The sequence below is a fragment of the Nomascus leucogenys genome, chromosome X (genome assembly GCF_006542625.1).
Source record: "Nomascus leucogenys isolate Asia chromosome X, Asia_NLE_v1, whole genome shotgun sequence".
NCBI classification, from domain to species: domain Eukaryota; kingdom Metazoa; phylum Chordata; class Mammalia; order Primates; family Hylobatidae; genus Nomascus; species Nomascus leucogenys.
The window spans coordinates 47,303,706-47,321,489 of NC_044406.1; the positions used below are offsets into that span (position 1 = coordinate 47,303,706).

The following is a 17,784-nucleotide window of genomic DNA, read 5'->3' on the forward strand; positions in this document are numbered from 1 at the left end:
TGTCCCATGTCCTTTATTGTCATAGACTTGATGAGTTTTTATTTTATCCTAATTTGTATTCATTTGTTCATTCATTTTCCAACTTGCTTATTCCAGTTCAAGGTCATGGGTGGCTGGAGCCTGTCCCAGCAGCTCAGGGTACAAGGTGGGAACCAGCCCTGGACAGGACACCATCCCATCGCAGGGTGCACTCACACATCCACACTCAGTCACACTGGGACCATATAGACATGCCAGCTCACCTCATGTGCACAGCTTTGGGATGTGAGAAGAAACCAGAGAAAACCCACGCAGACATGGGGAGAAAGTACAAACTTCGTGCAGACAGTGGCTCCAGCCTGGAGCCATTTTTTTTCCCCATCAACATTATCATAAAATGATATTGAACGAGGTGATGTTATTCAAGAACCTGCTATATTTAGCATGTATTGCAAAAGATAAGAAGCAATCAATATAAGGTTATAGTAACAATACATGAAAAAATGAAAACACAAAATGACAGGAGGAAAAAAAATCAAGAGGAATCTTCACCATAAATGTGAACTCCTTGATTGCCCTTGAACCATCATGACACATTCCGCCTGCTCCAGATTGGCATATGGTCACCTCTCTTTTACTTTCTCATTTAATTCCCATTTGCCATATTATCTGGAATTCCTTTTGGAGATTTGTCAGTATATTCTTGAGACCTCTTCTCTTTTCCTTTGCCCTTCATTGTCCAGGAGCCCCAGGGATGCTTAGTTTGTCTGGGGAGGGCCAGACCACTGCCAAACACCGCTGCTGTGGCTTCTTATTGTCACCAGGCTGCTGTGGAAGACAGGTTCTGCCAGGCTGGTGGACACTACCAGGATGACTTTACTAGGCAGAAGGTCATGGGCTGGGTTTTGCTGTTGTTTTAAGTTGAGAGAGACATGAACATTCTATATGCTGAAAGGAAAGGACCAATAAGGTCCAAAAGGAAAGGGCCAATAGAAATCAAAGGCACAGATGACAAGCTGGACAACTGATGGATCAGTGAGTAGCTGAGGATGAAGAAGCAATTAAGGAGGGAATCAAGGCCTAGTTGTACCTGTTTCCACTCTCCACAATGGATATTTCAGACTTTCTCACTCTTAAGCTCCTAACTTCACCATTTTCCTCCAATTTATAACAGAAAACCTCATCTCCAGGTTAATACAGCATATAGAGATTCTGAGATGTAAACCACACCCATGCCCCCACATCCACAACTTGGCATTCCTTTTTCATCTTGGTAGAAAAGGTGTCCCTCCTGCTGTCCAAAGCTGGCTTCCATGATGGCCCTATCTCCCAGACACTCAACAAGAGGCTTAGAGTCCATCCGAGGTCCAGCACATTCAATTCTAGTTTATGCCTCTGAGCTGCAACCTCAGCCCATTCTCTTCATCCCAGAAGCACTCCCATGCCTACCTCTGCATTGCTTCCTGAGTGGTGGGGCTTCTAACTCTCTGCTCATAATGCTGTCTTTCTCAACACCCTTCAAGTGATTCTGTTCACCAAAAGAAAACCTGGGTATCCTAACATGGCGCACACATGCACCTCTCATGATTGGGCCCCGCCTGCCAGCTCTCTAATTTATCTCTTGCTTTGTTTTCACTATATTCTAATCATTCTATGAATCCTGAACATCTTGGTTCTATTCTTGGCTCCACCACTTACTATTAATAGTACTGTGCCCTTGGGCAATCTGTTAAAGTTCTCTGGGCCTTAGTTCCTCATCAGTAAAATGGGAACCAAGTTCCTACTGAAAGGATTGTCATGAGGGTTAAATGAGTCTATGTGTGTGAAGCAGATCAATGTTTGACATACACTGAGCTCTTGATAATATCTCTGCCTGTTATTAACACTTTGTACAGCTTCTCAGATGTATTATACCATCTTCTTGCCCTCTTTATTTATTTATTTATTTATTTTTAGATAGAGTCTTGCTTCGTTGTCGCCCAGGCTGGAGTGCAGTGGCACAATCTCGGCTTACTGCAACCTCCGCCTCCCGGGTTCAAGCAATTCTCCTGCCTCAGCCTCCCAAGTATCTGGGACTACAGGTGTGCACCATCATGCCTGGCTAATTTTTTTGTGTTTTTAGTAGAGATGGGGTTTCACCATGTTGGCCAGGCTGGTCTCAAACTCCTGACCTCAAGTGATCCACCCACCTCAGCATCCCAAAGTGCTGGGATTACAGGTGTGATCCACCGCACCTGGTTCTTCTTGCCCTCTTTGAATCTTTGAGGATATGATTCTTTCTCCTATTCCTCTCAGCCTCCTTCCCTTACTCAGCTCCCACTTCTCTGGTTGGCAGATTGCCTTTCATCTTCAAGATCTGCTCTGCTACCACCTCTGCTGTGAAGCTTTCCTGGATTTCTCCCTATATGTATACACATGTCAGACTGGATGAGGGGTACTTTCTCGGAGATTTTGGACATATCTTTATTGTAGCACTTTTTCTACTTCATTGACTTGGCTTTCCCTCTAGTCTGTGATTAATTCTAGGATGTAGATATTGAGGATTGGGGGTCAAATCTGATCCATTCCTCTGTTATTCTCCATCATTTGACATAAAGTTAATATTCAATCAGTGTTTATTGAATGAATGAATGAATGAATGAATTCATGGACAAGGGATGTGTGCAGACAGCACAATAGAAGAAATATTTCTTAACAAATAAGGGGAAGAGATGTTGAAGTTTATTAGTAATCAAATTATTATTGATTAAAATGAGACATCATTTTTACTTGTTGAATTAGGAAACACTTTTTATGGCCAGGCGTGGTGGTTCATGCCTATAATCCCAGCTTTGGGGAGGCTGAGGCAGGCAAATGGCTTGAGCCCAGGAGTTTGAAACCAGCCTGGGCAAAACAAAAAGCCAACCCCGTCTCTACCAAAAAAAAAAAAAAAAAATTGCTGGACGTGGTGGCACATACCTCACATACCTGCAGTCCCCAGATACTCGGGAGGCTGAGGTGGGAGGATCACTTGATCCCAGGAGGCAGAGGTTGCAGTGAGCTGAGATTGCACCACTCCACTCCAGCCTGGGTGACAGAGCGAGACTCTGTTAAAGAAAGAAAAAAAAACAACAACACTTTTTTTTTTTTCTTTTACTTCTGTCTCCATGTTTGACAGGAAACACTTTTTGAAAGGATATTCCACTGCTGTGGGCTCTTACTCATTGCTGATGGAAGGGTAAAAGCAGCTTAGTACTATGTGTCAAGACCTTTTTAAGCGTTACTTTCTTTTTAATTTTTATTTTACTTTTCATTTTTGAGATACTTTCTCACTCTGTCACCCAGGCTGGAGGGCAGTGGTACCGTCATAGCTCACTGAAGCCTCAAACTCCTGGACTCAAGTGATTCTCCTGCCTCTCAGCCTCCCAAGTAGCTGGGACTGCAGGTACACACCACAATGCCGAGCTAATTTTTAAAAATTTCTGTAGAGATGGGGTCTTGCTATGTTGCCTAAGCTGGTCAAATGTTCCTTTGTTTTGCCTCATTAATTGTACTTCTGGAACACCATCCGAAGGGAATAATTGTAAATACAGACAAATGTTTATGCATATAGATGCTCATTATGGCATTATTTATATAAAAATTTGAAAAAAAACATGTAATATCTAGTAACAGAAGTATGGCTTAGCATTTTGGTTTCAGAATAGTCTGTAATAACATGGAAATGTATTAGTTAAGTGAAAAAGATGAAAATATGTTCACACCTATTAAGAAAAATACAAATGCCCATGCATAGTAAAGAGACTGCAGAGGAGTATACCAGGATGTTTACTTGGTTATATTTGGGTGGCAAGGGTGTGTATGGTTTTTCTTTTCTTTTTTTCCTTGCTTTTGCATATTATCCAAAATCTCTATAATTGGAAATGTATTACTTTTATAGTGGAGTAAAGCCTATATATATATATATATATATATATATATATATATATATACACACACACACACACACACACATTTTGTTTTCCTTTGAGACATGGTCTTGCTCTGTCACCCAGGCTGGCATACAGCAGAATGATCATAGCTCACTACAACTTTGACCTCCTTGGCTCAAATGATCCTCCTACCTCAGCCTCCCAAGTACCTGGGATTACAGGCATGTGCTACCATGCCTGGTTAATTTTTTAATTATTTGGTAGAGATGGAGTCTCATTAGGTTTCCCAGGCTGGCCTTGAACTCTTGGCTTCAAGTCACCCTCCCACCTTGGCCTCCCGAGTTGCTAGAATTACAGGCAAGAAACTCTGTGCTTGGCCCAAATTTTATATTTTAAAGTGTGTGTTCAAAAAGATTTAAGAATCTGATTATATTACTGATAGTTATTTGATGTGAGTAAATCTTGAATTACTAAACTGATTACAAGCACCAGTACGGCACGGACTGTGTTTTGTATTCACCCGTTGTGTGATCAGTAAGTACCTGTGGGTTTATCTGGAGGCACCCTTCATCACATAAGGCCCCCTGATTGTCACAGAGCTCACCATGGTCTTGTAGGCCTCTAAACCATCTGGTAACCAAGTGAGAGACAGTTAAAAACAAAAAGCCAAACAAGTGGGGTTTGCTTGGAGACAAATAATCCCTGAACATAAAGTGGGTGTTAATGCAAAGGCAGTTGTAGAAAACGAAGAACTCTTCTTGTAAATGAAATGAATATTCACTCCTGCTTACCTTGCAAGTTAAGCACCAGTATTGAGACTTCATTTGCTGTTACCAGTTACCAAAAATGTTGACACAATTTAAAAAACAAAACTAAAAAACCCACTGTTGCTTTAGCTTGTTTAAATGCATATTGTACCAAATCGTGGAAGAATTATAGATGAACATTTTAAAGGATTTCTAAAATTATACTTCTATGAAGAATAGACTGTTAATGGTATACAGCAATTACTCTTAACTGCATGAAAATATCTCATTTTGTTTGGCTACACTTAAACAGGCCTGAAGTCTTGTGCACCAAGACATACTGAATTTCAAACTAAATAAATTAAAATTACCATGTACATTCCATTACATGTCAAAACAGGAAAAGCCATAATATTATAGTTGATATGAAATGAAGATTGGAACAGTAATACAGAGAAAACATGAAGCTGCTTATATTTATTTGGAATAAGACAACAGGGTCAATGATTTTCACTGCAGATGTACTTCTCTTTGAGAAAATATATCAAAAAATCAATTTACAAGGCAGATGAATTTGGCTGTTATTATTTATAGTATGCAAATATTATTTAGTTTCAAAAGGATTTCTTTAAACCAGGCACACTGGCTCACACCTGTAACCCCAGAACTTTGGGAGGCCAAAGTGAGAGGATCACTTGAGCCTAGGAGACCAACCTGGGCAACATAGCAAGACCCCATCTCTACAAGAAAGTTTAAAAATTAGCCAAGCATGGTAGTGCACACCTGTGGAGCTACTTGGGAGGCTAAGGTGGGAGGATTGCTTGAGCCCAGGAGTTCATGGTTGCAGTGAGCCATGATCACACCACTGCACTCCAGCCTGGGTGCAGAGTGAGACCCTGCCTCTTAAAAAAAAAAGGATTTATTATTTATTTCAGGGTTCAGTGTGCTTGCTTGTCATTAAGAACTTGACAGAAATTAGAGGAATTTAAAGCTAAGATGTTAGATGCCACTGCCAATTTAAAATGACCAAGATAAAGATAGCATATCTTTATACGTAATAGAGAGTGAAAGAGGGCATCTAATTCAATTTCTAAAAATTACGTATTTATGGAGCATTTCAGATCTGTTCATTGTATAAAAGAAGGCACACCTGGAGTTTATTTCTTTAGCACTTTAGACTTACTCCTAAATATGACTGTTTAAAACAAGCATGCCATTTGCATTTTATATCCTGCAGATAGATTCTAAGGTTTCAGAGTCATCAAAAGCATTTCACATTTCTCCAAGATAAACTTACTTAAGAGAAGTAGTCCTTTCAGTTTAATACAACTTGAAATTACCTCCATTTTGAGATGGTGAGAATAATAAAAATTGCTATCATTTATTGAGCATTCATAGTTCAAGGTACTGTGCTGAATGCTTTTTATATCTTCCTAACTTAATCCTCATTTTTCATTTATTCATCAGACTATTTGTTATAGAGAGCTTACTATGTGCCAGGGGCTATTTAAGGTGTCACAGATTCAACAGTGAACAAAATAGACAAAAACCACTACTCTCTGTGGATCTTACACTCCAGTGGGGGTGGGAGGGAGATAAAGACTATCTTCAAAATAAGTAATTATATACCATTAGAGTGTGATGAATGACACTGAGGAAAAGAAAGCAGGAAAAGGGTTAAGAAGTGCCAGAGTTGTAGAGGAAGGGGGTTACACTTTTTTTTTTTTTTGAGATGGAATTTCACACTTATTGCCCAGACTGGAGTGCAATGGTGCAATCTCAGCTCACTGCAACCTCTGCCTTCCCGGTTCAAGCGATTCTTCTGCCTCAGTCTCCCAAGTAGCTGGGACTACAGGCGTGCACCACCACACCCAGCTAATTTTTGTATTTTTAGTAGAGACAGGGTTTTGCCATGTTGGCCAGGCCGATCTCCAACCCCTGACCTCAGGTGATCTGCCCGCCTCAGCCTCCCAAAGTGCTGGGATTACAGGCTTGAGCCACCACGCCCGGCCAGGGGTCACACTTTTAAGAAGGTTGGCCAGAGAAGGCCTCACAGAGAAGATGACATCTAACAAGATAAGATGCCCTACAGAAGGTGAAGGAACAGCCTATGTGACTGTCTTGGGGAAGAACATTCCATTCTAGATAGAGAGAACAGCAAGTACAAAGGCTCTGAAGTTGAAATGTGCCTGCTTGTTTTAGGCAGGTGTAGAGGGAAAGATGGGAAGTGTTGTAGAGGATGAATTCCTAGCAACAGCAGAGGAGGGGCCAGATCATGTCAGGCCTTGTAAGCCATCATGAGGCTTTTGAGTTCTACTTTGAGAGAGATGGCAAGCCCTCACAGGGTTTTGAATAGGCAAAGAACATGATCTGACTTCTGTTTTAACATATCATCCTGGCTTCTGTAGGAAAATAAAATTCTATTTCACAAGTGGTCTTGTCCCATTTCACAGATAAGGAACTGAGGTTCAGAGAAGTTGCATAGTTTACCACAGTTCCCATTTACTGGTGAATTAGTGGGACTAGAATTTTAATACAGGTCAATGTAATTTGAAAGCTCACACTTTTTCCATACTGCCTCCCAGTTGAAAACAAGCTTGTGACCTCAGCTGGAGTAGTTTTCTGATAGTCTACAGTGACCCCTTTTTTCTCCTTTTCTGTGGAATTCCTTTGTCTCTCTTGTGAGGCCACCATGTTGCATAACTCCGGAAGAAACCACTTATACCACAAGTCTATAACTGTGATCTCTGGAGGTGGGCAGTATGAAGCCGAAGTGAAGTGGCCATCTATAGTGGCCTTGTTCTCCAGTGAAGTTGAAGAGCTTTGTATATGGCATTAAACTCTAGTTAGGCCTGTAGCAAAACCTGTTTAGTCAGACATTTGTATCGGACTCTGTGATGTATTTTCCCATCTCTCCTTCCTCTGACACATATTCTACCAGCTATCTCTACCACTGTCTACTGTCTGGAAATACTCTAGCCACAGATTCAACAATGAACAAAACCACAGTATGACATGCTGGAATATAAGTGACAATACGGCAAGGGTTTCTGTTTTGTATGGGCAGCTTAGGCCCACAAGTGTGAGAGAAAGCCTGAGGGAGGGTAGGATATGAGCAGGTGTGCACAGCTTCTGATTACAAGAAGCAAAACACATTTTATTTGATGAATATCAAATTGAAAGTAATGAGAAAGGATGCTACCTAATTGTCGCCAAAACTGCTGCTTGGCTTAATTTAGGCTCAACTAGATTTTGTTGTATGCCTTAGGGTCTGAAGGCTTAGGATCTTGAGCCCTTGTTTATGCTAAAACTAATTTTTTTTTAGTTTATTTGAAAGACATTGCTTAGACTTTAATGATTCAACAAGTAAGAAAATACCCTGAGATTCAGAGCTTTAAAAGGAAGTTTTGATTCACCATTTTACTGGATGACTTTAATGGAATTATGTCTTATAAAGCTGTTTGGCGTTTCATGTTTCAGAATTCTGCATAGAATTCTCAATACCCTAGAGCATCTTGGCATTTTTTTGAGTCTTATGACTTTAGTTACAAAAGTCAAGAGAAAATCATGGCAGCATCCCTTATAAGATTAACTAAATAACATTGTGATATTATAGTATTATACTGTATAAAATATTAGTGCCAGGAATGTAGTGCAATGTTGGCTAAAGGCAAAGGTAACTTGCTATCTAAATCTTCAAGATTAGTAATAATAATTACAGGACACAAGATCAATACAATCACAACTGCCTTTTAAAATACATTTTTATTTCCCTGAAATGATTGGTCAAGAAGTACTGAGATCAGATTTTGCTATCAGATCTTATTTCAAGTTCAGTATGACGTTTTAGGTGAGGAAAGGCTATGCTTGATGGAACTTGGACCTATGTTTTTGTGGCTGCTGCTAAGCAAAAATAGAGTGTGCAGAAAGCAGTTTGGCAGTGCCACAATAGGTTAAACAGACTTACCTGTGACCGAGGAGTTTCACTCCTTGGTATATATACCCCAAAGAATTGAAAACAGGTGTTTACACAAAAACTTGTACACAGATGTTCATAGCAGCACTATTCACAACAGCCAAAGGTGGAAACAACCCACATGTCCATGTATGTATGAGTGGATAAACAAAGTATGGCACATTCATACAGTGAACAATAGTATGATAGTACAATGAATAAGAATTCAGCCGTGAAAAATGATGAAGTCCTGATACATGCTACAACATGGATGAAACTTGAAAATGTGCTGAGAGAACCCAATCACAAAAGAATACATATTACATAATTCCATTTATATAAAATATCCAGAATCTGGCAAATCTGTAGAGATAGCAGATTCTGGGTAGGGAGGAGGGTTAGGAAGGTGGGAGGAAAGAGGCGTGGTTGCTCAATGGGTATGAGGTTTCTTGGGGGTGATGGAAATGTTTCAGAACTAGATAGAGGTGGTGGTTGTACAATATTGTGAATATACTAAATGTCACAAATGGCAAATTTTATGCTATGTGTATTTTACCACAATAAAAATGGAATGTGTGACTTTTGATTTTTAATTCTTTGTGACTCCTACTAAAGTTTAACAGGGCGGGGGTGAGTCCTGAAAAACACACATGTGGCAAATGCGGGGCAGAGTGGTGAAGCCATCTGAGGTCTGCAAGGTGAGGCTTGTACATCCTGATTGAGATCCCTGGTGCAGGAACCTGCCTCATGTGGGCACAGCAGCCACACAGGCAGCCGCTCTAGGAGCCCCTGATGCCCTGCAGGGCTGTCGGCAGTTTCAAATATAGCACAGCTTCTTTGAAACTTTCATGTAAAGTCATGTAAAACTGGAATACTGAGCTGTTTAAAACCCAAGCATACAGAAACCCAGCAGATATAAATTTTAACTGCAGTGAAGCCAGGATAATTTCAGTTTATCCAATGAAAAGGAAAATAAACTTTTATGTTCTGGTGGTGCTATAATAAGTTTAGTGAAAGGTGTATGGAAAGTTTCTAGTTATTGCTCCACATGTTCTTTTTCCTTGTCCTTGGGAGCATGCCACTTCCTCTTCTTCACGCCATATTCTATTCTCAAAAGGAAATGCTTTCAAATGTTTTTTTTTTTATTTAGACAATGAAAATAATATTTGATTATTACAAAAATTCAGAAAAAAATGGAAATACTTTTTTTTAAAAGACATCTCAGCCATTCAGGATAATACTATTGATGTTTTGGCATGCATCCTTCTGGTCTTATTTCTATGACCATATGTGCACCTGTATCTGGATTTTTCACTGGGATCATACTACATTTATCAACATAGCATGGACATCTATCATACCAATAAATATCAATCAATACCATACTTTTCTTTTTTTAGAGTTGGGGTCTTTGTCTGTCACTCATGCTGGAGTGCAGTGGTATGATCATAGCTCACTGCAGCCTCAAACTCCGAAACTTCAAGTGATCCTCCTGCCTCAGATTCCCAAGTAGCTGGGATTATAGGTGCCATGCCCAGCTATTTTTTTTTTTTTTTTGGTAGAGATGGGTTCTCACTATGTTGCCCTGGCTGGAGTACAGTGGCATGGTCATAGCTCACTGCAGCCTCAAACTGCTGGGCTGAAGCAATCCTACCTCAGCCTCCCAGACATCATAACTTTTTTTTTTTAACTTTTAGATTTATCCTTCTATAATCTTCTTTTTTATTTTTATTTATTTATTTTTTTGAGACAGAGTCTCACTCTGTCACCCAGGCTGGATTGCAGTGGCGTGATCTCAGCTACCGCAACCTCTGCCTCTTGGTTCAAGTGATTCTCGTGCCTCAGCCTCCCGAGTACCTGGGACTACAGGTGTGTGCCACCACGCCCAGCTAATTTTTGTATTTTTAGGAGAGATGGGGTTTCACCGTGTGCCAGGCTGATCTCGAACTCCTGACCTCAGGTGATCTGCCGTCTTGGCCTCCCTAAGTGCTAGGATTACGAGCGTGAGCCACCATGCCTGGCCCCAAACATAATGCTTTTAATGATGGTGAAGTGTTCCATTTTACACACATGGCATGACTGTTTCTTGACCAGCGTTGTAGTGGATCCAGGGGCTTTCCTTGGAGTGGCTCTTTTGTGGTTGCTTAGCTTTCTGTCAGAGATGGTTGGTGACTCAGGTTTTCTGAAATTATTTTCTCTTACTTTTTAAATAATGGTTAGTGATAGCCCTCAAAGCAGAGATGACAATAAAGGCAATAGAGGTCCATAAAAAATCAGGTTGAACCCCACTGCCTTTAGGCACATTTCCTGACTGAGCCCCACTCCATCATTTCTCTCCGCCTTCTGTGTCCTAACAGAAAAGGGATAGGGTAGTAGGCAAGAGCATGAGCTTTAGAGCCAGACTACACGGGTTCACATTCTGGCTTTTGTGACATTAGGCAGGTTATTTAACATTTCTGTGCCTCAGTTCACATCTGTACAGTGGGGATAATAGTAGCACCACCTCCTAGGCTAGATGCCAGAAGTCCCTGCTAGCACAGGACCTGGCACACAGTACTCAACAAATGGCAGAGGTTATTGCTATTACTCAGTTTAAGTGGCCCTACCAGTTTGTGGCTTTGAAAGATCATCTATATGCTTGGACAGTGCAAATAGATAACAGACCCTGAAAAGTTCAAATGCCAGAGAGCCTTTTACAGTGTTTTCCATATAGTGAGCCTCCTGCCAATATTACTAATTGATTGTCTGACCTGACTTGCTGAAATTCTGGGATCATCTTGGTTGGATTTTGCATTCATTTCCCGTTAAAAATCCAAAAGCAAAACCAAATTTAAACAAAACAAAACAAAACAACCCAGGAAACTTGAGAAGTAGATGTAGATTAAAAGAATTTCCTTTAGATAGGTCAACATCAATACTGTGGGCTTTCCTAGACTCTATGAAAATTCTTGACTAGGAGAATCTAGAATTATTAAATGATAATGTCCAGAAATACCTAAAAGCACTGAAAGCATTTATTCTGAAAGACCTCTTTCTAGCAGAAGGCCAAATAAAATTTTCTATTCCCTTGTTTATTCAGGAATCTTGGGAACTGAATTATTTCCAGTAAATAAATTTTCTAGACAGTGGAAGCTTATTCCTGTAACCACCATAACATTTTGCATTTTAATCATTTTGATCTAATTCTGTCTGATGTATGCTGCATAGTTTATGGCTTTCATACAGAGTTACATTGAAAACAATTCAGCCAATTTGTTAGGCCTTGAGTCTTCTTCATTGATATGTTGTTGTTTAGTTTTTTTTTTTTAGCTCTGCTTAATAATCTCAGTATCATTTGCCTTCTAAAGATGCAGACAGCTGTACGCTTACATAGGTCTTTTAACTTTTAATTTTTTTTCTCTTTTTTTTTTTCTCACTGCCAGGGTATGTCCATTTTTACTTTTTATTACAGAAATGTGCATGATTGCTTTCCCCATCCCAAAACACCTTTCTAATTTATTAACTTACAAATTTTATGTCCCAGAAGACCAGAAACCCAAGCCTGTTACTATTTTGTGTAAGGAAGATTAATAGGCATTGAATAAACTCATGTACTTAGTGACAGGTTTTTTGACCTTTCAAAGCCTTTAAAAATTTACTTCCTGGTTGCAGGCTGTTATTTGGTAGGTTTTTGACTCTGGGCAAAATGCCATTTTATTTAAAAGCTACAGTGCCTATGATTTTCCATTCTGGCATTGGTGCCTTCCTGCTGCTCCCAAATTAAGTAGAGAAATTAAGTTAAAAAAAATCACCTGACCTCTGTACAGTTGGTAAAAGTTTTGTAAAATGGGATTCGGATCTTTTAAATAGAAGGAGATGTAAAATACTGTATTCTTAGATATCAGTTTATAAATGTTTTTCCATTTTTATTACAGAGACATATTGATGTCTTTGACTGTTGGAAACCTCACAGAGCAAGAATTTGTAACCATTGCACGTCACTACCGTGCGCCTGAGGACACATGTTCGGATGTGAATTTCTTAATTGCACTGGCCCATGAAAAGTTCAAGAAAAATATGTTTGAGAATTTCGACACTTTCATTTATTCCTGTGTGTATAAAGATCGAGAAAAGTAAGCTTTTGTTTTATTGATTCTAATCATTTACATTTCTGTGAACCTGAGTAATGAAGGAATTTCTATTTTATCAAAAAGGGCAAAAAGAAAATTGACATGTGTCATCATACTCATACTCTACTATTTAGCACAAACACCTTAAATCATTTTCGGGGAAGTATTTGGGTATAGATATTTCCCAGTGATGGTGAGCGTGTGTGTGTGTGTGTGTGTGTGTGTGTGTGTGTGTGTGATATGGCATCTGGCTGTGTCACCCAGGCTAGAGTGCAGTGGCGCAACCTCGGCTCACTGCAACCTCCACCTCCCAGGTTCAAGAGATTCTCCTGCCTCAGCCTCCTGAGTAGTTGGGACTACAGGCTCGCACCGCCATGCCCAGATAATTTTTTTTTTTTTTTTTTTGTATTTTTAGTAGAGACAGGGTTTCACCATGTTGGCCAGGCTAGTCTTGTTGATGGAATAGGAGAGGCCCTGTATCTTTGAAAGAATAGGCTTCTCCCTTGCTTGTTCTTTTCATTTGTTTCTAGAAGCTTTAAACTGAAGCATAGTAAATCAAAATGTTAGGAGGGTTAATTCTGAGATGTCGTCTTTTTTACATTATTTTAGTACTGATGGGGATTTATAAATGTAACTTTTATAATAAACAGAAAATGGAATTTTCAAGCAAACATTCTGTAGAATTTCTTTGAAATTATTTCTTCTTGAAAATAATGAAGTTCAGCATAAGGTATTTCTTATACCTTGATTGTGTGCGTGTTGAGCTTCATTAAGTCATTGTTATATGCAACTGGATGCAAACATCTTAATATGGTTTTTTGCATTCATCTTACAGACCTGATACAGTGGGGAGAAATATAAATTTACTGATTTCATCTGGAATTAGAAAAATCTTAGTTCTTGCTCTAGCTTCTAATCCGTATTGCTGCACACCACTGCCATCTCTCTTCCTTGTGACCTCTTGCCTTATCCCCAAGCTTGAAGTCTGAACCCAAATGGCCAACTGCATTCCCTGAATATCTGTGTAGGTCCCATAGTTTGTCTTAGAAATAAACATGTTTTTTATTAATCCATAATGCATCCTCTTTAAGTTTTTATAAAGATGGTATTTTTCCTTGACTCTTTAAGCTTCCCCAAGCTTCCTAGAAGATGTGCGGCCTGAGTTTTGCATTGCCCTGTCCCTGCCTTCCACCCTGGTGGTGCCCCCTTCCCCAGAGTGAGAAGTGTGGCCCTCCTTCATTCAAGGAACACTTCTTAGAAACAATGGGGCCACTTGACCAGATAGCCTGAGGTTCTTCCAGATCCAACAAGCTTTGATTCTAGATATAAAATTCTCATTGCAAAGAAAAGAACCAACTTTCTTTCCTGTTGGTTCTAATTTTGCCCAATGCCTGGAAAAGTGTTGGCTGAATGAGAACATTGGACAAGCATTTCTTTGCCCCCAGAAGACTGGAGAAAATGACTGTTGGGCTGCTCTAGAGAAAACTGCTAGCATCTGAAAAAATTGAAGTGAATATTGAGGCCCCAGCTGGGGCTTCCAGGTTATAAGGTTTGGGTCCAAGGAAAAGAACAGAAAAACACCCTCAAGTCATATCATACTTATGTTGGAGGCTCATAGATGCCTGTCAAATTAAGAGATGTTTTCAAATATCAGAACCATTTTTGACTAGTGGTCAAGAATGCAGATCAATTACTTAGAGCAACACTTGTGGCTGCAGGCTTAATAGGCTGTACTGTCACCAACCAAGAATCTGCATCTTGAAGGAAAAGCCTTTGTAAGGATGGAATCTGGTGGCCTCTGAAATAGAAAAAGTTGATGAAATGAAATGTGACTGTTCTTCCTTATTGTGAATTCCAATACCAATTTTCATACTTCCATGTGTACATTCTCAGGAAACATCACAAATGTGTTTTCTTTCCTATAGTATGTAATTGTTACTAAAGGTATACGAGGTATATAAAGGCTCATTTACTTTGTTTTAATGCAGAAAAAATGTATTACCCACCAAAGACATTAAAAGGCTGTGCAAATCCTCCAGATTACCTTTGAGTGATGATCTTCTAGAATCCTTATTGTCAAGGTAAGTTAGAGTTCCACTCTTGATAGGGATTGTCCTGCATAGTTTTATTTGGGGGACCATTCCTGGTTTTACATCTCCCTTTAATTACCCTTGATTTACCCTTAAATGTTTTGATTATATTATTGGTGACCTACCTCCATTTAAGTGTTACAGAAGGAAAAGTTTGTCTTGATTTTGAATGTTAGAGAGCCTATTACAAATTATTATTTTATCTTTTGAACATGAATACACACTTATATATCCACAGATTCCTGGGACAAAATGAAATACATAACTTTGTTGGTTAGGAGGACATTAGATGTAAAATTCAGGGCAGGTTTCTCAAAGCAGCAGTTCCTGATAGCTACAGACATGCAGTAAGAGAACCTAGGGTTATTAGCATGGGGCTCTGTCCTGATAGAGCACCAGATGTAAAACATAGAGATTATGATGCTATAAAATGAGAGCATGGTGAACTGCTTTCTAAAGCACATCAATTCTCCTGTCGAACCTGACTTTTGATTTCCTGGCATGTCCCTCTCAGCCACCTGGACTCTGGCCATCTCTTATGCTTCCTATAGCATCACTCACTCTAGCTCCTCCTCTGACTTATATATCTTGATAATTCTGACATTTTTGGCTGTGTTCTAGGCATTGTGTTCATTGTTTTGGATACATTATCTCATTTACTTTTTGAGAACAGCTTGGTGAGGTGGAAACTGTTATCCTTCTTATCTCATACATAAGGATGCTGAGGTTTAGAGAGATGAGGTATTTTGCCCAAAGTCACACAGTGTAGAAGAAGAAGAGCTGTGACTTGAATCCTAAACTTTTCAAATGCACATCCTCTGCTTCTAATCATTTTGAGTTACTGTCTACAAATAGCCAGGGTATTAGGATGTCTTGACAGTTCTACCTCCTCCTTACTGCCTGCGTCTACTCTGTCTTCTCCATTTCCACTATCATCATTCTTGTTCTGACCCACATTGCTTCCTAAATACTGCAGTGCCACCACATTGGTCTTTCATCCACCAGTCTCTAAATGTTTAAATCTATCTTTACATATAGCAGCTAAGTACCTTCTAAGAGCAAAAATGTATGTCATCATATTGCACTTTTACTCACAAACCTTCTGTGGCTTCTCTTTGCTCTCTAAGGAAGGACCAGCTCTTTAACTTTGAATTAAGCTCCTTCTCCATAGTGGGGCTTAGGGTTGACAGCTGGAGCATTGTTCTCAAATAGGGTCTGAAGTAGGGAGTCCTTGTTTGAGACAAAAGGAAAAACCAAAGGAACAGATAAAGCCAAATTCTATGTCAGGGAACTAGGGTCTAAGGTATCAGGAGGGAAACTCAGAAGAGGGCAAATCTAGTTGGATATGTGTGTACATTGAATCAACTTGGAATAATTTTCTAGATTATCAGCTCTATTTGTTTTGTTTCGATTTTGTTTTTTTTGTTTTTTTTTTTTTAACTCTGTTTGCTTTTATTTGCTAGCAGCCGTGTGAGGGATCCTGCCGTAAAGGAACTGAGATGAAGTAGGCAGGCCTTGGACTCAGAGTTCCTCACAGTTATCATCCCCCACCCCCAAAACTCCCCTTCCTGTTCCCAGTAGTCCAGTCACATGGGCCGTTTAACATATTACACATATACCTCATGCCTTCCCCCTCCCCACCTTTTTTTTGGCCTTTTCTCTTGCTATTTCTTCAGTAGGCAATAGCTCCCAATGGTTTTCACTGGCTGAAAGCTTGCTCTTCCTTCAAGACCCATTTCAAGTGGCACCATATCCATGAAGCTCTGTTGCATTCGTTTGGCTGATAATCAGAGTGATTATCTCCTCCTAAGAATTCTCACAGCACTATTTATGTGTCTCTTTATCCCTTACCTTGGAATGAAGAGTTGTGACTTGAACTTTGATTCATTCAGATGCAGACACTGCTTCTGTTTGATTTACCACCTATAAATAACCAATGGGTTGTCACATCCTGACAATTTTACCCTCCTCCTCCACTCCCATCTCTTAAATTCTTTGAGTCCACTTATTAGCTGTGTGATCTTGTGCAAGGGTTTTGACCTGCCTGAACCTCAGATTCCTTATCTCTCGAATGAGGTAACAGTACCTATTTCCTAGCGGTTTGGAGGATTAATTGAGATAACATACATAAAGTACCCAGCACAATACCTGGTGCAAAGAATTGATTGAGGACTAGGAGAGAAATTTAAGTCAGGGACCATAGACCACACACTTGGACTTAGAAATGAACTGGAAGAAACCTGTGTCTTTCTATTTAGAGGAAGCCATGTTTTTCAACAATTGGATCTGAATGCCTTTCACACATTAAGCTGTCTTCTAGTCAGGAAGCTGTGGATGTTTATTAGATTATCTTTTGATGGCCTTGAGGATGAGTTGTCCTGGAAAGTCCAGTAATGTGGGAGCCTGGCCTCTGGAGGACCTACATGTTTCTTATCCAGTGCTGAGGCCACCAAGTCATCATCCTCTCATTCTGTCAGCAGACTGTTTTGTCTTTGCCTTTTTGATTTGACATTAAATGCAAAAAGATTGTTTCAGAACTTGCTTCGAAGTCGTCTCAGTCTCTGAACACATCTGTCTCCAAGCCCAGCTTAGCTTTGAGGAGGTCATCCCGCTCAGCTGCTAAGCAGACCATGTTCAGTCTAACTCTGCCTCTAATTGTGCAGTGACCCTTCTCCACACTCAGGGGAAACTTCAGACTAATCAGATTAGAAAATGTCTCATTCCCATTCCCCTCTCCCTCCAATATGCCCTGCCATGATTTGGGTCACATGCTTAGTGTTTTGCATCATCTCTGCAGATTCCTTTCAAAGACTGCCCTAATTCCTAATGGGCCCATCAGCCTGCAGCTTACATTTATATTCTGCATTCTTATTGTTCCCCACAGACTCCACAGGGCTTTACGGAGCCCTGACCAGAGTCTCTTTCTGCACAGCCCTCCTTATGGCACGCTAAGCCAGAGCCCCCTCTGACGTCTACAGTCTCCCGTGGGAGGCA

The 17,784-nt window shown here is 40.0% G+C and overlaps 1 protein-coding gene across 1 annotated transcript in view; it reads left to right on the plus strand.

Annotated features, from left to right (window-relative positions):
* Nucleotides 1-17,784, plus strand: part of EFHC2 (EF-hand domain containing 2) — a 201,003-nt gene that overhangs the window by 158,408 nt on the left and 24,811 nt on the right. The window contains exons 13-14 of the mRNA XM_030806505.1: nt 12,506-12,703; nt 14,689-14,781. Coding sequence (XP_030662365.1) covers nt 12,506-12,703; nt 14,689-14,781 — 291 coding nt within the window. The remainder of the gene's footprint in view (nt 1-12,505; nt 12,704-14,688; nt 14,782-17,784) is intronic.